Raw genomic sequence first — 20,524 nt, 5'->3', positions numbered from 1 at the left:
AATACATTTTTAAACGTTCACCTATATTCTTTCATGCAATTCCGAAGACGAAGTTATTCTATTTTGCGCATACAAACTGCAAAACTTTTATATTAAGCAAATATTGTTATGACCTGACGCAAAAAGCCAGTAAAAAAACTTTAATTTTTTAGCTTTTCTTCGTTTTTAACATAAACTCGTAAAGTCTCATCTTTGTTTCGATGTGCACTTTAATCGTGGAAAAGGATTTATTATTCTATTCAACTAAAAAAAAGATTTCAATGTGCAAAATAATAATTTTTGGTCGGTAAAACAGACGAGCTTTTGGATCCCCTTAATCAATAGATACATAAATTTTTTTTTTCCGCAAAGTAATTATAAAACTCGCGCTTTAATTTAACAAGTGTCTTATAAATTCGCAAGTGTTAATATAGTTCAATCGCAATTTGCTCTTCGAGCCCTTTTTATGTTCTATTAAAAAATTTATTATAATTATAATTATAAAGTAATTTAAAATTAAAATTATTAAAAATTTACAACCTGCATAAATTTCTTTAGAAATAATAATCGAATCTTACAAGATATTTCTATAAGGTATCAGGAAATTGAAACGACAGTTTATATTGCGAGTTTATTAATTATTAATATTATTATACTTAATATATTTATAACATATATGTATGTGTGTGTACATATATGTATATATACACGCGTATCCGACACGTACACCTTCACATGCATGCATAAAAAGACTCGCATCACGCACGCACTCGCAACTCAAAATTTGTCGGGACATGCGTGTATATACACAAGACACCCTGTACGTTACGATACAACCGCAATATGTTTAAATAAGATACATACAAAGAATTGTATATTAGCTCAAACAAGATAAGCCGTACTATCGATAGAGATTGATTCGTCATACGTAGGCATCTTTATATCAATTTTTTTTCATCATTCTTCTTACTAGATTATCTTTCTTTGTACCGTTCCGGCACACCGCTCGGTTGTACCGTCTTTCACAGAATATCCTGCAGAACGAATATACATATATGTATACGCGCGACTGTATGTATGTATGTCTGTACGCAATCAAATCGGCTTTCTTTCGAGAAGGCCGCTCCGACCCTTCATAATTTATATGAAAAGCGTAATAACACATGTATACTGCATTGTTAACGGAACACCTATTTTTGTCTGCAATACGAATTCTATGAGATGTCGATCTAACATTGGCGAGTAACATTCCTTCACGAGTAAACTATCGAATTAAATCCGGCCTAGAAGAGACGAGTAACGAGATGATAGACAACACTTCGTTGATCGATCTCTTTCTCTTTCTCTCTCTCTCTCGCTCTCTCGCTCTGCGGAATCTCATCCAATTCGCAATTTTGTTACATAAGACAACTCCGTCACAAGTTTCACTTTCAGTGTGTGTATGTGTATGTACTTATGTTTCTGGTAGTGTACTGTTACACACCACCGTATTCTATGCGATTTATTCTTCTAAAGCTTACGATAACTCAGTTTTATTAAAACGTCTTCAACTAGCGCAGCTGATATCGACGGGTTAATTGCAACGTCTAAAAGCAAGGGGAAAAAGGGGGAGGGAGGTTTGGCGTCGTGTGTGAACTTTTCCTACTCTTCGCAAAGAAGACCAACCAGTCCCGCCAGTTATGCATATATCTGCGTAATAATAGGCTTAGAACAATTTTCGAATTTTATAAAAATTGCAAATCCACGATATATTTTCACGATTTTTTTCTTACGTCTAGAAACTTTGCAGATTCTGTCATTTAGTTCTTATTGAATGTTCAAAGATTTCGGATAGAGATAAAACATTTAAAATAGAAGATAATATTTTTTTTTTATACCACACACAGAAGGCGCAAACGGAAGAGAGAGTTTACACATATGTATGAGTACTTTTTAAATTAAAAACAGTTCACGAATTCGGTATTCGACAGTCTGTGACCAATAGAAAATGTTAGAATATAAGTAAGAATATCTTGTAAATTACAATGCATAGATTTCAAAAAATCGAGAATTTGATAGAATTTAGAATGAGCAAATAAAACATACATTGCTAAAATTTGTAAACGTACTGAGAAATGATAGAATTTATATAATATTTAAGAGAACCCCAAAACAATAAATATAAATAAATTTCGTCGTCACATAATATTAGGAAAAATTATTATAAATACTAGTTAAACTATATATATCGCAAAAAGGAACTGACCCCTATACGTATTTGGCTTGTCAGCATCTGAAATATATAATACAAAACAGAATAAATTTTGACAGAGAGATAACATGCAAATCTATATCAACAAAATTAAAATTTAAAAAGTTTATACATTTTTACACAAGCTCGCGATTCTCGCTTAATTAAGATAATATATCTAATATCAAGAAATTTTTTCTGACAAAAAAAAATACCAATTATATATTTAACTGAATATATTATTTAACTGAGAATAAAAGATAACGTTCCCACAATTTACTCTTTTCTTCTACTAATATTTTACCGACATTTTAATATCAGAAATAACATACATATGAATAGATTTTGAGAATTCTCACTCTCTTTCTCTCTCTTCGGAATCAGCGACAAAAGTATATATTTTCTTGCCTACACTAAAAAATTTCACATTACTCCGATAAAATACGATATTAATGCAGTACAACCAGAACTATAGGTACCAACGATGCTTTTTTTTCAAACGATTTAAAATAGGCTGCCAATCTCCGTACGCTAAAAAGATCGGCGAGCAGTGTAATGTCGCATTAGGCTCTGGAGAAAAAGAAATGAATTATATATACAGTTTCTATACGGCTCCTCGGCGACTTGTTCGTTAGATCAACCGAGCTAACGTCAGAATCGATCTATTATACCCTGCCTACTCGTTGCTATCGTGAGGAACACAAGAGGCGTCATTCAAGCCACCCCGTCGCGCTTTGTGCGATACATGCAAAACATGCGTGAAAGGATAACCGCATCTTAGCTCTGTCTCAGTTTTGCAAAATCAATCTCAGCGTAGGTGAAGTTCTCTTGCGTGGACGCTGGCGATACGGGTGTCGGATTACCAATCTCTGGTAGATCAAGACGAGCGTAATGCAGAATCGTCGCGCCCGGTTGAAGCTTCTCGTACCCCTCGCTGTCCAACGGACTCGGCGTAGGCGTGGGCGTAGACGTGGGCGTAGGCGTGGGAGTCTCATCGATAAACTTGGGCGAGGATGGTTTCGGCTGTTGCACAGTCGACGGCTTGAAACCTGTCAAAGTGGGGCTGGTGTTTGGCGAGGCCGTAACAAGACGCGGTTTCGACACCGTTAGATCCGACAGTTTTTTCGTTATGTTACCGAGCATACCGTATTCCGTGTGCGCTCGTATAGCATTTTTTCCTACAGAACTAGGCGGCTTCTCGTTATTGGTATTCGACTTCAACATCTCCATTGATGGAGTAGAATACGACGTGGAAAGCGATATCGAAGAATTTACAGTCTTTGCGGATTCCAACACCGCATAGTCATTATTCTTGTTTTGTTTAGAAACGTCCGCCGTGGAGAACTCGTCGCTTTTCTTCGTGAAAGGCTTCACGGGTGATTGAGGACTGTTCAGAGAAAAGGGAAAGATTGTGGCCGATGAACCCGTCGGCGTTGCTCGCGGCGGTGAGGCCGGTGTGCTCGCCAAACTTTCGGACATCGGGCTTCCGTTCAAGGGTAAAAAGCTAGGGGTTTTCGATTGCTTACTACCCGCCTGAATTGCGATCGGTTGCGATCGCGATTTCTCCTTACGACTGCCCGTCCTCGTTTTACGATTATTCCGATTGTTTGCACCCATGCTCATATTTATGTAGTCTTGATCTAGAGTCGGTCGTGCTTTAAAAGACATGTCGACGTATCCCTCCGGAGGACGCCTCGGTTGCGGAAGATCTACCGGTGCTGTTCTCGTGCTACCTAAACATTCGTCGTAATTTTTACAATTATTATTATTTTTTTTTCTTTCTTTTATTCCAATATATAATACAATGTTATAAATAATAACTTTTTCGTAATTCGTAAAATTTCGTAACGAAGAAATCTAACTTATAGCGTGAATTTACCTGGTGGTCCATTTGTATGATAGATATCCTCTTGTATAGGCGATGACACTTGCTTCGGACTCGCGTCCGAATGCGCCCAATCCTCTGTCGTACCATCCATTTTCATATAAGGTCCCTCCGCTTCCTCCACTGGCTTTAAAGTCGTAATTATAGGTTTATGAGCAAAAGCTAACGATGATATATGCATGTGGCTATGATTGTGGTTGGCAGTGATCGTATTATTATTGTTATTGCGATTGATCTGAAAAAAAAGATATCTTTGTATCACTTCATATGGCTAAATACGATAATTTTATCGACGAAACGGAAATATCGATATATTGACTATACCTTATTTATGCCACTCATATCGACATATGGGGCAGTGGTCGATACGGGAGCTTGTCCGGGCGACATGTCGACATAGGAACTAGTATCAGTGGCAGTAGAGTACGATTGCGGCTGCGACTGAGGCTGAGAACAGGATGACGGCGGCGAGGAGAGAGCGGTTGGAGCACTGGATTTCGTAAAATCCAATTCCATGAGATCCTCCATTCGTGAATTGTGCCCCCAGGAGCTCGATAACAACGGTGCGGAGCTCGACTTAGAGTTCGAGCTATCCGAACCGGCTGGTAACGGCGCGGTGATTATATTGGCCAGTCTCCCAATCTCAGGCCTCTTGGAACGACTACCTACAGAAAACGCTCGCACTCTATTGGCGTCTTGCGGAGTGATATCCAATCTGTATATAAAGAAAAACATAACGCGTTATATTTTTTCTCTATATTTCTAATCAGTGGCAGATCTATAGAATATCCGAAATTTATTTTTTAAAATTTGAATTTAACAAGTTTATCTTTTATTAAACACTCGATACATTCTCTCAAATCACTATATATTTCGATATTAAATTTCCCAAAACGTTTGATGTCTCACCTAATGCGTCAATAATGTATACCATACACAGTTGAAATATTTTAAATCAATATTTGGTTATATAAATCTTAAATGTGAAACTCATACGTACCTGTTAAATTTATTTTTTAAAATTTGAATTTAACAAGTTTATCTTTTATTAAACACTCGATACATTCTCTCAAATCACTATATATTTCGATATTAAATTTCCCAAAACGTTTGATGTTGCAGTTGAAATATTTTAAATCAATATTTGGTTATATAAATCTTAAATGTGAAACTCGTACGTACCTGTTTTTACGATGCCTGTTTGCCTGTTCCGGTCTAGACCCAACAGAATAAGCTCTAGTCGGTCTGGCTTGCAGATCTTCTCCGGGTGTCAGAAAACTGGTCACCTTATCCAAATGATATTCGGAAAATCGCAGGTCCGTGCTAGGAGTGCCGGATGTTACAGAACAGCTACTGCCGTCATTCTGCGACATATCGTCCGGGAAGTGACCGTTATGACTATTTACAGGATCCATGTCGACGTAACCGTCGTCGCCAACTGGCGCCATCGGCACGTAACCTTCCACGTTGCTCTCTTCCACGAGGGATGATCCACGGGAATGCGAATGGACTGTCGTTGCTGGACTCATGGGCATGTACGCACCACCGCGGCCAGGACTCGAACCACAAGGACTGTACATTTCACTCTGATAGGAACTCTGCGACAAGACGATAAGTTAGAGATATTCGTCGATACACTCATTGACCCCCACCCATCCAAAGATATGAAAACCATTTTATTTCAGTGAAATATTTTGATTTTTTATTTAGAGATGATACGAATCCGATAAAGACAAAAAATGTATTTATTAGTGTATCGCTCATAATTATTTCATCATAAAAAAATCTACTACGAAAGAGAATCAAATTTTATTACACAGTAGCAATTGTACAAAATAAAAAATGGTTTATACTTGATTGACAAGCGGTTATGTACAAATACACGCTCACCTGAGAGGGCGAATGAGATTTAAAGTTTGGCGAGTATTTCAAATGCGGATGCGACGTCGACCAGTAGATGTAGTCGTCGCCCTTCTTATCCAGGATCACGGGCTCGTCGGGAGTCAACGAGTGCCCGTATCGCGAGACGGTGCTCTCTTCCAGGATATTCTCACCGCAATCTTCCATGGAGGGCGACGATCCGGCCGAGTCCGATGAGCACACGTCGGAACCGGGACTGATGGGCATCGAAGCGACCGGCGGGGAGTACGATGTACGTCCACACATGGAATGTGGTCGCGGAACATGAGGAATGGCATGAGTCCCTCGGAGATTGTTCAACCCCGTAACCGTGGCCATCGGTTGTCCCTCGCTGTTGGTGCGAGCTCTCGATGGCAAACTGTCGCATCGTTCGCGCCCGGTGTTACCTGTAAATGTACTCATCAGTATCTCCTAGCGGTAACTCGCTCGCGTGCACGTATAGTAGAAAAAAAAAGAAGAAGCCAAGTTTCATCGTCCCAGCATAGCAGCGGTGGTTAGTTTTTCATATGTTTACATATATAAATTACTATACGACATACAACATATCGAAAGATTGTTTGCTGTTAAGTATAATATGTATTCTCTCGAGAATCAAGCAATCGATAGAGATCACGTGGTGATCATCTCGTTAAATATCCCGCATTTGTAGAACTGTTATGTGAAAATAAATAGGTGAAGAGCATACCAAAAGAAATTATAGTAATTAGTTTCCGCGGCGATTGACACCCAAATATCAACAATGTTGCGCATCCATATAAAATGTATCCATTCTTTTTAAATTCCGATAATGTGAATAAATAAAAAATGCAAACCAAAGCTTCGTAAATATATCGTGCATTTAATAGCATGCCACCACAGCAAAACTGTCCACTCGTAAGTATTACTGCGAGTTTATATTAAATAAATTTAACATCGATCGATCGGATTTTATACACCTTGAAAATATTGCGGGAAAAGGATCAAGATAACGAAAAGAGCATAACAAGCATATTACAGGAACATCGAGGAATTCAAACAGACTCGGCTCGATTATAAACAAATATGACGGAACGAAATACATACACCGTAAAACGGATCTTTTAGATGGTTGCGTTTGACTGATAATAACAGCAGCTAAGGGCAGCGACAGGGTTCTCTGATGGGATATTGTCGCGGTTGTGGTCATTGCGGTGATGGTGATGGTGGTGTTGATGGTAGTGGTGGTGATGGTAGTGGTGGTTGCGGTGATGGTGGTGGTAGTGACAGTGGTGGTGATCGCGTTTGTTGTTGCTGCTGTTGTGACATGAGCGGATTGGGAATTATTGATGGAATGAGGATGACTCGCTACCGAATGACGACGTCTAGTGGTACCGCCACTGTTGGCATTAGTCGTCACGTGCCCAGTAGTCCCAGCCCCGGTACCAGCAACGGCTGCAAACCACACATCTCTCACTATCACACAACTGTCTGTTTTGTCTTACGCGCATCTCGCGCCGCATCTCTCGACGAATACGACACGGATTTATGTTAATCGTGTTGTTAAGCGCATGAATCTTTTACGCAATGACGCGTTCTATTTTAAAAATCTTTCAATTAGACGCATGACTTTAATATGTTGAATTGCAATAAAACACGTGTCGATAACATCAAAAAATGATAATAAAGCGCATACTGATTGAGTTATCTTTCTTTCTTTCTTCATTATTTCAACAAATTGTTATATATATATATTATTTATGATATCTGATACATCGAATAATTTATAAATTCCAGATAATTCATTGACTGTATTAGTCATGCTATTTACATCATGAAACTGACATTCGGAGAACGATGCATAATTATCGCGTATGTCGGCCCAGATTTTCCCTTCTAACACGATTAAACATTGCATTTATATAAAAATTTATATAAAAGTCTATCTACAACTCATGATAAAAAATTTGCTCTGTTTTAAATATATTTAATATCAATATTAATTATAAAAGTTATTAAGAAAATATCTTTTACATATCTTTTATATATTAAACACTTAATAATTTTTTTTTAATCCTGCGCTCATTATTTTATCATATAACAATTGTGATCTCACAATTTCAATCAATTATGTATATATTGCAACTGTATATACGATATAGATGCAAAATCTAGTATCTCAAAATTATATAAAGTGAGAAATGCAATGATCAAGTCTTTAGTTCTATATTCCATGAAATGAAATAAAAAGTCGAAGAAAAATAAATGGCATGTTTACACACTACTCTTATATATCCTCTTTGCCATTCAAAAATCCATAGAACGTGAAAGGAGGAAAGCAGATAACTACTATGATAGATCTGTGACTGTATTGGTGAAAAAGGTATTCCGAGATTGATTACAGTGTATAGGAAAATAGAAAATAGCGATCTGCTCTTGCAACGGTTCCACTTGCTCCTTGTATGTTCTCTATAAACACCGTAAACTCACTTTATTACTCTAAAGCCGAGCTCTTTGTGTACACACGACAAGATTTACCCGGTTCTTTATATAATTTAACATATGCATGTACAGTTATGGTAATAACAATGTGTTAAGAATTGTGTATGAAATTAATGTTTGAATAAAACTTACTTGTGTAAAACGGATTTATGGATAGACGCGAATAATTTGTCCATTCAAACAAACTAAAAGCCAATATATCTCTTTGATGAAGTCTGACTTATAGATGGACATATAATAATTGATGTTTTTCAAGCATACGTAAAAATCACATTACGATAAGTATAAATAAATAGTAGTAGGAGAAACTCTTTATAATGACCAATAACCCACACATCCTGGAGTAAATCACATTGGATAAACTATGTATATGTACAAGAAAAACGGACTCACACAAAATCATAGCTTACCCATAGGCGAATAGCTATAACCGAATTTCTGACCCGTATGCCGTCGTTGGAGAACGGATATAGGTTTGCTGGCTTCATTGGCGGAGGAACTTCTCTGACGAGGTTCCATCTCGTTATCCTTGTCCTTGTTATCTTTCTCCTTGTTATCCTTGTCCTTGTTATCCTTGTCCTTGTTATCCTTTTCCTTGTTATCCTTGTCCTTGTTTTCTAATAACCTTAACTTCCACCTTGTCTTGGAAGTCTTCATTGCGGTCGTTATTACATCGTTCATGTTTAACGCGATATTGTTATCTTCGACTGCCATCCAGAATTCACCGTCTCCGGTTACGGCAGATCGGCCAACTTCTATGTAGAATATATCATCCGCGAATCCACATCGTCTAATGTAATTTAGCTGCAAGGATAGAGAAAACGAATTTTTAATTCAGAAATTTCGTTAATCCCGACATCAAATTTCATCAACATTCAACTTACAAGAGCAAAAATATTAAGAGACACTTTCGATAATAACACAGGTTACAATTGGTAAAACCTCATCAACTTTTCTGCGATTTATTTATTGTTGTAATTTAAATAGCGAAATTCATATAAAAAGAAACAAAGACATGAGACTATAATAGTCGTGTATGTAAGCCCTAGTTTATAATAATCGTAATATACTCCTCCATAACCATTTTGTATTAACTTACAGAAATCTCGATAGAGTCAGAATCCTCCTGTGCTCCGATCTTCACTAAACTTAAAGTTTGATCGGTGAGGCATAATCTGTAAGGTCCATGAATGTTCTTCCGTGCCCCTAGACCTTTCTTCTGCATTGTAACTTGCCATATGTGTTCTGCAACAAACAATAAAGAAATAAGTCAATCCTGTTTTAATATCACATTACGCAAATAACATGTAGACTTGATATTCTATCAATTACTTTATTTTAATAAATTAATATATATGTAATATGTGTGAAATTCTAATTGATATACATATAAAACTTCAATTTTATCTCTCTTTTTAATTTCACTTATTACAAATTATTATCATACAAGAAGCTTCAGGACAACTGATTGTGAGTCAAAAATTCGCAGAAATAAAATACTAATACTTGTAGCAAAAGAGAAATTCTTTCGTTTTTATTTCGTGTATGTTATTATAATTCTCGTTCGAGACTCTTTTTCTTTTTATATTCTGTTGTCATCGATAGCGGCCGCACGACCCATCTTTATGAACTTTGTAATATATTTTAATCTTGCAATCATAATAAATATTTTTGTGCAATGAACAAATGTTCAATATTATATAAATATATTTAGTAAATAATATTCGAAAAAAATATCTCTATATAAAGTAATATAAAATTATTTCAGTTTCATTTACATTTGTAGGACAAGAAAAAACTATACTAATAATCAAAATAATTAATAAATAATTTATGCTAAAATTAAAGTTGCATAGTAATATAATAATAGTGCAATATAAAACAAATACATTTTGTATTTAATCTCGTTGTTGCTCGCTTCTTTGTCTTTACTATAAGAACGCAACACAAACAATTGCCAGTTTTATTTTTGTTCCAAGGTTGTAAAATTCGTTCGAAATGTGAAAGTCACAAACAGAGAAAACAATAAAGCATTTCTTTATTGTACTCCGTACTTTTATCTCCGTGTATCTTCATACCAATTTAGATTTCTCACGAAAGCTTACACAACATTGTCTGCAATCTCAATATCACATGTATAAACAAAACGTGTGGATTCTCCTCAAAGACGGTAATTAAAAGAGAAACTCGCATTCTCGAGCACGTCGATTGAAAAGATAAAATGCAAGAACCCCAAAGTCGTCAATTCACTCTGTCGAACGTAAACAAACAAAAACGCGCGCACGTGCGACTTGACATATCTACGATTCTCGTCGCTACAGGTCTCTGCACCGGTCGATATAGGTAAGTGCGCAATAATCTCTCTCGTCACCGCTAAAAATTGATTACCGTCCGCGGAAAACAAGAACGGATTCATATTTTTTCCCGACACGCATAACGTATTTTTACGTAAAAATCTGTATACGAATTTATGCGATTTAAAAATCACGCTCTTGAATAAAAATTGATTTATAGTATTTATTCATTTATAAAAATATCCTTTAGGTAAGAACTCTTAGAAAATGCGCACATTATTGGCCCATATTGGCTGGATAACAATCGAGCGCGATGTGACATTTCGCTGACGGCTGACGGCTGGTACGCACGCGGATCTCGCGTGCACTTTTCATTCGGGCGGGAATTGCGGGAAAAATGCGTGCGAAACTTACCGAATGTAGGCCGTGGCTGTTCCCCATCGGGCACGTCCCCGCTCTGTAGCCTCAGCATCGCCTCGAGCCACTCGTCCAGTTCCTTGTCGCTGTCGAGGATGAGGCAGAAGCACTCGTCCTTGGTGTACAGGGCGATCACGTGCTTGTGCTTGGTATCGCCGCGCTTGTTGATGTTGAAGCAGCTGTGCAGCAGTATACTGCGCTTCGGTGACTGCTTGTTGTCAAACTTCTTCTTAGTATCGTAGTACTCGAGGCAGGCGAGATGTCCGGGGGCCTCGCCGCGCAGGACAAAATACTTCTTCTTCATCGTCTTGAGCTTCTTCAGGTGGCCACAGAGGATGACGGGCCCGCCCGAAAGCGGCGCCGGGCCCTTGACCGAGTACATGGTCGGCGCGACGATGATGATCGTCGTCGGTTACAAAGGGATCTTTCTCGGGTACACGACGAGCCGGGGATCCTTCGTATTCGTTTATCATTCACATGGTATCGTTCCCGCGAGCTTCTCGCTGCCACGTCCTTTCTCCTCCTGCATGCGAGTCGCGTCGCGCGAGCGCGGGCTCTTTTACCGCGAGAAAGAGCGAGAAACACGTGCGCGATCTCAGGGAGAAACCGCGCGGAGATTCATCTCGAGAGGAGGACGAACTCGCGCCAAACGTCCTCTCTATCTTTCGATCGACTCTACTGCGACACAACGCGGTCCGCGCACTTTCGCGGACAAACAACAACAATCCGGCCGTCAACGTGTCAACGCCTCCAGCGTTTTAACTGCGCCAAACCCACGGTGATGTTGTTTTTTTTTTTCCCGCCGACACGGGAAAGATCCTACTCCTCTTGTCGTTCGCTGCGCATCACGATGACGAGGATAGTCACGACGGGAGCGGCCTTGACGCTCTCGCACTTAGCGCGAGCACGTTTCGGGACGTAAATAAGCAACGATGCGCACAAGCAACAGCACCACCGCCGTCGCACCACCGTCGGTGCATGTGCACTTGGCGACGTTCGCCTGAGGGCGTGCTTCGGCGGGCGGGTGGCGTGCGTCGTTTCGCGCTCCTCTGCCTCCTCTCTCTCTCTCTCTCTCTCTCTCTCACACTCTCTTCCTTTTTTTCCTGTTTCCTTCGGCGCGGACGTCCACCTCGCGTCTCGTAGGTAGGTTAGGAGAAACGATAACAATAACAACGGCGAGTGCCACGCGAGAGCAACGGCGACGAGAACAACACAACACACGCTCGATCTTTCCCGCTTCTCTATCTTTCTCTCTCTCTCTCTCTCTCTTTTCCTTCCTTCGTGGACGTTGAGAAACCAAGTAGGGGAGATCCCGCGATCAGCGCCGAACGCGCCCGATGACTCCGAGATGTCGCGACGGCACTCTCTCACTCTCGCTTTGCACTCCCTCCCTTAGTCCGTGTTACTCTCTTTCTCTCTTTCTCTATGTCTCGGCACGCCTCGAATCCACCTGTCACGCGCGGTTTCGTCTAATTTCGCCCGCCGCGACGCGCCGAGAGAGCTGCCCGCGCGCACCAACCGTCCGAGGCTTCTTCAACGGGACGTGATCGTTCACTCGCACGCGTTCCACGCGCGAGAATAAAATTCGCCAGTACGATTCGCGAATGGTACTGATCTCGCTCGAGGAATTTGCGACGCGGACGACCCGAATCCTCCGCCACGAGGTACGGCCGCGAACGGATAAACGGGAGAGTCTCCTCTGCACCTGTTTATCTCTCTCTTCGAATAACACGATTTACTGCGTGGTCCACGACGGTGACGTGTATACACAAGAGTGCGCGCGCGTATTCATCACGCATGCACATACGGGACACACATACACGCGCGTTCGCGCGCGCATACAGAGCGACAGAGACAGAGATGATGGATTGATGGATGGATGGATGGATGGATGGATAGATGGATGGATGAGAGGGCGAATGAGATTTAAAGTTTGGCGAGTATTTCAAATGCGGATGCGACGTCGACCAGTAGATGTAGTCGTCGCCCTTCTTATCCAGGATCACGGGCTCGTCGGGAGTCAACGAGTGCCCGTATCGCGAGACGGTGCTCTCTTCCAGGATATTCTCACCGCAATCTTCCATGGAGGGCGACGATCCGGCCGAGTCCGATGAGCACACGTCGGAACCGGGACTGATGGGCATCGAAGCGACCGGCGGGGAGTACGATGTACGTCCACACATGGAATGTGGTCGCGGAACATGAGGAATGGCATGAGTCCCTCGGAGATTGTTCAACCCCGTAACCGTGGCCATCGGTTGTCCCTCGCTGTTGGTGCGAGCTCTCGATGGCAAACTGTCGCATCGTTCGCGCCCGGTGTTACCTGTAAATGTACTCATCAGTATCTCCTAGCGGTAACTCGCTCGCGTGCACGTATAGTAGAAAAAAAAAGAAGAAGCCAAGTTTCATCGTCCCAGCATAGCAGCGGTGGTTAGTTTTTCATATGTTTACATATATAAATTACTATACGACATACAACATATCGAAAGATTGTTTGCTGTTAAGTATAATATGTATTCTCTCGAGAATCAAGCAATCGATAGAGATCACGTGGTGATCATCTCGTTAAATATCCCGCATTTGTAGAACTGTTATGTGAAAATAAATAGGTGAAGAGCATACCAAAAGAAATTATAGTAATTAGTTTCCGCGGCGATTGACACCCAAATATCAACAATGTTGCGCATCCATATAAAATGTATCCATTCTTTTTAAATTCCGATAATGTGAATAAATAAAAAATGCAAACCAAAGCTTCGTAAATATATCGTGCATTTAATAGCATGCCACCACAGCAAAACTGTCCACTCGTAAGTATTACTGCGAGTTTATATTAAATAAATTTAACATCGATCGATCGGATTTTATACACCTTGAAAATATTGCGGGAAAAGGATCAAGATAACGAAAAGAGCATAACAAGCATATTACAGGAACATCGAGGAATTCAAACAGACTCGGCTCGATTATAAACAAATATGACGGAACGAAATACATACACCGTAAAACGGATCTTTTAGATGGTTGCGTTTGACTGATAATAACAGCAGCTAAGGGCAGCGACAGGGTTCTCTGATGGGATATTGTCGCGGTTGTGGTCATTGCGGTGATGGTGATGGTGGTGTTGATGGTAGTGGTGGTGATGGTAGTGGTGGTTGCGGTGATGGTGGTGGTAGTGACAGTGGTGGTGATCGCGTTTGTTGTTGCTGCTGTTGTGACATGAGCGGATTGGGAATTATTGATGGAATGAGGATGACTCGCTACCGAATGACGACGTCTAGTGGTACCGCCACTGTTGGCATTAGTCGTCACGTGCCCAGTAGTCCCAGCCCCGGTACCAGCAACGGCTGCAAACCACACATCTCTCACTATCACACAACTGTCTGTTTTGTCTTACGCGCATCTCGCGCCGCATCTCTCGACGAATACGACACGGATTTATGTTAATCGTGTTGTTAAGCGCATGAATCTTTTACGCAATGACGCGTTCTATTTTAAAAATCTTTCAATTAGACGCATGACTTTAATATGTTGAATTGCAATAAAACACGTGTCGATAACATCAAAAAATGATAATAAAGCGCATACTGATTGAGTTATCTTTCTTTCTTTCTTCATTATTTCAACAAATTGTTATATATATATATTATTTATGATATCTGATACATCGAATAATTTATAAATTCCAGATAATTCATTGACTGTATTAGTCATGCTATTTACATCATGAAACTGACATTCGGAGAACGATGCATAATTATCGCGTATGTCGGCCCAGATTTTCCCTTCTAACACGATTAAACATTGCATTTATATAAAAATTTATATAAAAGTCTATCTACAACTCATGATAAAAAATTTGCTCTGTTTTAAATATATTTAATATCAATATTAATTATAAAAGTTATTAAGAAAATATCTTTTACATATCTTTTATATATTAAACACTTAATAATTTTTTTTTAATCCTGCGCTCATTATTTTATCATATAACAATTGTGATCTCACAATTTCAATCAATTATGTATATATTGCAACTGTATATACGATATAGATGCAAAATCTAGTATCTCAAAATTATATAAAGTGAGAAATGCAATGATCAAGTCTTTAGTTCTATATTCCATGAAATGAAATAAAAAGTCGAAGAAAAATAAATGGCATGTTTACACACTACTCTTATATATCCTCTTTGCCATTCAAAAATCCATAGAACGTGAAAGGAGGAAAGCAGATAACTACTATGATAGATCTGTGACTGTATTGGTGAAAAAGGTATTCCGAGATTGATTACAGTGTATAGGAAAATAGAAAATAGCGATCTGCTCTTGCAACGGTTCCACTTGCTCCTTGTATGTTCTCTATAAACACCGTAAACTCACTTTATTACTCTAAAGCCGAGCTCTTTGTGTACACACGACAAGATTTACCCGGTTCTTTATATAATTTAACATATGCATGTACAGTTATGGTAATAACAATGTGTTAAGAATTGTGTATGAAATTAATGTTTGAATAAAACTTACTTGTGTAAAACGGATTTATGGATAGACGCGAATAATTTGTCCATTCAAACAAACTAAAAGCCAATATATCTCTTTGATGAAGTCTGACTTATAGATGGACATATAATAATTGATGTTTTTCAAGCATACGTAAAAATCACATTACGATAAGTATAAATAAATAGTAGTAGGAGAAACTCTTTATAATGACCAATAACCCACACATCCTGGAGTAAATCACATTGGATAAACTATGTATATGTACAAGAAAAACGGACTCACACAAAATCATAGCTTACCCATAGGCGAATAGCTATAACCGAATTTCTGACCCGTATGCCGTCGTTGGAGAACGGATATAGGTTTGCTGGCTTCATTGGCGGAGGAACTTCTCTGACGAGGTTCCATCTCGTTATCCTTGTCCTTGTTATCTTTCTCCTTGTTATCCTTGTCCTTGTTATCCTTTTCCTTGTTATCCTTGTCCTTGTTTTCTAATAACCTTAACTTCCACCTTGTCTTGGAAGTCTTCATTGCGGTCGTTATTACATCGTTCATGTTTAACGCGATATTGTTATCTTCGACTGCCATCCAGAATTCACCGTCTCCGGTTACGGCAGATCGGCCAACTTCTATGTAGAATATATCATCCGCGAATCCACATCGTCTAATGTAATTTAGCTGCAAGGATAGAGAAAACGAATTTTTAATTCAGAAATTTCGTTAATCCCGACATCAAATTTCATCAACATTCAACTTACAAGAGCAAAAATATTAAGAGACACTTTCGATAATAACACAGGTTACAATTGGTAAAACCTCATCAACTTTTCTGCGATTTATTTATTGTTGTAATTTAAATAGCGAAATTCATATAAAAAGAAACAAAGACATGAGACTATAATAGCCGTGTATGTAAGCCCTAGTTTATAATAATCGTAATATACTCCTCCATAACCATTTTGTATTAACTTACAGAAATCTCGATAGAGTCAGAATCCTCCTGTGCTCCGATCTTCACTAAACTTAAAGTTTGATCGGTGAGGCATAATCTGTAAGGTCCATGAATGTTCTTCCGTGCCCCTAGACCTTTCTTCTGCATTGTAACTTGCCATATGTGTTCTGCAACAAACAATAAAGAAATAAGTCAATCCTGTTTTAATATCACATTACGCAAATAACATGTAGACTTGATATTCTATCAATTACTTTATTTTAATAAATTAATATATATGTAATATGTGTGAAATTCTAATTGATATACATATAAAACTTCAATTTTATCTCTCTTTTTAATTTCACTTATTACAAATTATTATCATACAAGAAGCTTCAGGACAACTGATTGTGAGTCAAAAATTCGCAGAAATAAAATACTAATACTTGTAGCAAAAGAGAAATTCTTTCGTTTTTATTTCGTGTATGTTATTATAATTCTCGTTCGAGACTCTTTTTCTTTTTATATTCTGTTGTCATCGATAGCGGCCGCACGACCCATCTTTATGAACTTTGTAATATATTTTAATCTTGCAATCATAATAAATATTTTTGTGCAATGAACAAATGTTCAATATTATATAAATATATTTAGTAAATAATATTCGAAAAAAATATCTCTATATAAAGTAATATAAAATTATTTCAGTTTCATTTACATTTGTAGGACAAGAAAAAACTATACTAATAATCAAAATAATTAATAAATAATTTATGCTAAAATTAAAGTTGCATAGTAATATAATAATAGTGCAATATAAAACAAATACATTTTGTATTTAATCTCGTTGTTGCTCGCTTCTTTGTCTTTACTATAAGAACGCAACACAAACAATTGCCAGTTTTATTTTTGTTCCAAGGTTGTAAAATTCGTTCGAAATGTGAAAGTCACAAACAGAGAAAACAATAAAGCATTTCTTTATTGTACTCCGTACTTTTATCTCCGTGTATCTTCATACCAATTTAGATTTCTCACGAAAGCTTACACAACATTGTCTGCAATCTCAATATCACATGTATAAACAAAACGTGTGGATTCTCCTCAAAGACGGTAATTAAAAGAGAAACTCGCATTCTCGAGCACGTCGATTGAAAAGATAAAATGCAAGAACCCCAAAGTCGTCAATTCACTCTGTCGAACGTAAACAAACAAAAACGCGCGCACGTGCGACTTGACATATCTACGATTCTCGTCGCTACAGGTCTCTGCACCGGTCGATATAGGTAAGTGCGCAATAATCTCTCTCGTCACCGCTAAAAATTGATTACCGTCCGCGGAAAACAAGAACGGATTCATATTTTTTCCCGACACGCATAACGTATTTTTACGTAAAAATCTGTATACGAATTTATGCGATTTAAAAATCACGCTCTTGAATAAAAATTGATTTATAGTATTTATTCATTTATAAAAATATCCTTTAGGTAAGAACTCTTAGAAAATGCGCACATTATTGGCCCATATTGGCTGGATAACAATCGAGCGCGATGTGACATTTCGCTGACGGCTGACGGCTGGTACGCACGCGGATCTCGCGTGCACTTTTCATTCGGGCGGGAATTGCGGGAAAAATGCGTGCGAAACTTACCGAATGTAGGCCGTGGCTGTTCCCCATCGGGCACGTCCCCGCTCTGTAGCCTCAGCATCGCCTCGAGCCACTCGTCCAGTTCCTTGTCGCTGTCGAGGATGAGGCAGAAGCACTCGTCCTTGGTGTACAGGGCGATCACGTGCTTGTGCTTGGTATCGCCGCGCTTGTTGATGTTGAAGCAGCTGTGCAGCAGTATACTGCGCTTCGGTGACTGCTTGTTGTCAAACTTCTTCTTAGTATCGTAGTACTCGAGGCAGGCGAGATGTCCGGGGGCCTCGCCGCGCAGGACAAAATACTTCTTCTTCATCGTCTTGAGCTTCTTCAGGTGGCCACAGAGGATGACGGGCCCGCCCGAAAGCGGCGCCGGGCCCTTGACCGAGTACATGGTCGGCGCGACGATGATGATCGTCGTCGGTTACAAAGGGATCTTTCTCGGGTACACGACGAGCCGGGGATCCTTCGTATTCGTTTATCATTCACATGGTATCGTTCCCGCGAGCTTCTCGCTGCCACGGCCTTTCTCCTCCTGCATGCGAGTCGCGTCGCGCGAGCGCGGGCTCTTTTACCGCGAGAAAGAGCGAGAAACACGTGCGCGATCTCAGGGAGAAACCGCGCGGAGATTCATCTCGAGAGGAGGACGAACTCGCGCCAAACGTCCTCTCTATCTTTCGATCGACTCTACTGCGACACAACGCGGTCCGCGCACTTTCGCGGACAAACAACAACAATCCGGCCGTCAACGTGTCAACGCCTCCAGCGTTTTAACTGCGCCAAACCCACGGTGATGTTGTTTTTTTTTTTCCCGCCGACACGGGAAAGATCCTACTCCTCTTGTCGTTCGCTGCGCATCACGATGACGAGGATAGTCACGACGGGAGCGGCCTTGACGCTCTCGCACTTAGCGCGAGCACGTTTCGGGACGTAAATAAGCAACGATGCGCACAAGCAACAGCACCACCGCCGTCGCACCACCGTCGGTGCATGTGCACTTGGCGACGTTCGCCTGAGGGCGTGCTTCGGCGGGCGGGTGGCGTGCGTCGTTTCGCGCTCCTCCGCCTCCTCTCTCTCTCTCTCTCTCTCTCTCTCTCTCTCTCTCTCACACTCTCTTCCTTTTTTTCCTGTTTCCTTCGGCGCGGACGTCCACCTCGCGTCTCGTAGGTAGGTTAGGAGAAACGATAACAATAACAACGGCGAGTGCCACGCGAGAGCAACGGCGACGAGAACAACACAACACACGCTCGATCTTTCCCGCTTCTCTATCTTTCTCTCTCTCTCTCTCTCTCTTTTCCTTCCTTCGTGGACGTTGAGAAACCAAGTAGGGGAGATCCCGCGATCAGCGCCGAACGCGCCCGATGACTCCGAGATGTCGCGACGGCACTCTCTCACTCTCGCTTTGCACTCCCTCCCTTAGTCCGTGTTACTCTCTTTCTCTCTTTCTCTATGTCTCGGCACGCCTCGAATCCACCTGTCACGCGCGGTTTCGTCTAATTTCGCCCGGCGCGACGCGCCGAGAGAGCTGCCCGCGCGCACCAACCGTCCGAGGCTTCTTCAACGGGACGTGATCGTTCACTCGCACGCGTTCCACGCGCGAGAATAAAATTCGCCAGTACGATTCGCGAATGGTACTGATCTCGCTCGAGGAATTTGCGACGCGGACGACCCGAATCCTCCGCCACGAGGTACGGCCGCGAGCGGATAAACGGGAGAGTCTCCTCTGCACCTGTTTATCTCTCTCTTCGAATAACACGATTTACTGCGTGGTCCACGACGGTGACGTGTATACACAAGAGTGCGCGCGCGTATTCATCACGCATGCACATACGGGACACACATACACGCGCGTTCGCGCGCGCATACAGAGCGACAGAGACAGAGATGATGGATTGATGGATGGATGGATGGATGGATGGATAGATGGATGGATGGATGGATGGATGGATGGATGGATGGATGGCCAGCGAACCAGACAGACGGACAGACGGACAGACGGACGAAGAGCGCGATACGCGGGCTAGCGCGCGCGCGTGCACGGCTCACGAAAGGACAGGAGGGGAAGGGGCAAAAGAGGCACCGCTGGTAGCAGGGAGGAAAAGGAAGGAGGGAGGGGGAAGGGGAAAGAGGGATTCACGGCGAGGCGTGTTCTCTCTCTGGTCGCGAGCAAGCGCGCGCGTCCCGATCGCGACGGCGTTTCGAGGAAAAAACCCGCGACGGACAGACAGACAGACGGTGGCGCGTGGATGGGCGTCTCGGCCGAA

The 20,524-nt window shown here is 40.8% G+C and overlaps 2 protein-coding genes across 3 annotated transcripts; both read right to left on the bottom strand.

Moving 5' to 3' along the window:
* Positions 1–804: 804 nt before the first annotated feature.
* Positions 805–13,077, bottom strand: LOC115242179 (insulin receptor substrate 1-like). Of its 2 annotated transcripts, XM_029818267.1 has the most exons (9): positions 11,180–13,077; positions 9,571–9,716; positions 8,882–9,275; positions 7,077–7,424; positions 5,985–6,400; positions 5,277–5,692; positions 4,419–4,809; positions 4,089–4,329; positions 805–3,942 (listed from the first exon to the last, which is right to left on the bottom strand). In XM_029818267.1, the coding sequence occupies exons 1-9, from the start codon at positions 11,562–11,564 to the stop codon at positions 2,987–2,989; spliced, it is 3,693 nt and encodes a 1,230-aa protein (XP_029674127.1). In that variant the 5' UTR covers positions 11,565–13,077; the 3' UTR covers positions 805–2,986. The 2 variants fall into 2 exon arrangements, with proteins under 2 accessions (XP_029674127.1, XP_029674128.1); XM_029818268.1 differs by lacking the exon at positions 7,077–7,424 and having other exon boundaries at positions 2,987–3,942.
* On the bottom strand, positions 12,002–20,518 carry LOC115242180 (insulin receptor substrate 1-like). The gene is made up of 6 exons (XM_029818269.1): positions 18,270–20,518; positions 16,661–16,806; positions 15,987–16,365; positions 14,182–14,529; positions 13,025–13,505; positions 12,002–12,020 (listed from the first exon to the last, which is right to left on the bottom strand). The coding sequence occupies exons 1-6, from the start codon at positions 18,652–18,654 to the stop codon at positions 12,002–12,004; spliced, it is 1,758 nt and encodes a 585-aa protein (XP_029674129.1). The 5' UTR covers positions 18,655–20,518.
* Between the last annotated feature and the right edge of the window lie 6 nt (positions 20,519–20,524).

The sequence above is a fragment of the Formica exsecta genome, unplaced genomic scaffold (genome assembly GCF_003651465.1).
Source record: "Formica exsecta isolate Colony F162 unplaced genomic scaffold, ASM365146v1 scaffold579, whole genome shotgun sequence".
Taxonomy (NCBI): Eukaryota; Metazoa; Arthropoda; class Insecta; order Hymenoptera; family Formicidae; genus Formica; species Formica exsecta.
The sequence above is the reverse complement of the archived record's forward strand: the minus strand, read 5'-3'. Positions and strand labels throughout refer to the sequence as shown.

Excerpts from the sequence above, each read along its gene's own strand:
- LOC115242179 (XM_029818267.1), bottom strand. The coding sequence starts at position 11,564 with ATGTACTCGGTCAAGGGCCCGGCGCCGCTTTCGGGCGGGCCCGTCATC. Across the intron at positions 7,425-8,881 it reads TTATAGCTATTCGCCTATGG|CCGTTGCTGGTACCGGGGCT; the intron begins GTAAGCTATGAT and ends TGTGGTTTGCAG. Across the intron at positions 3,943-4,088 it reads TCATACAAATGGACCACCAG|GTAGCACGAGAACAGCACCG; the intron begins GTAAATTCACGC and ends ACGAATGTTTAG.
- LOC115242180 (XM_029818269.1), bottom strand. The coding sequence starts at position 18,654 with ATGTACTCGGTCAAGGGCCCGGCGCCGCTTTCGGGCGGGCCCGTCATC. Across the intron at positions 16,807-18,269 it reads ACAGCCACGGCCTACATTCG|AACACATATGGCAAGTTACA; the intron begins GTAAGTTTCGCA and ends TGTTTGTTGCAG. Across the intron at positions 13,506-14,181 it reads TAAAAGATCCGTTTTACGGT|GTAACACCGGGCGCGAACGA; the intron begins GTATGTATTTCG and ends GTACATTTACAG.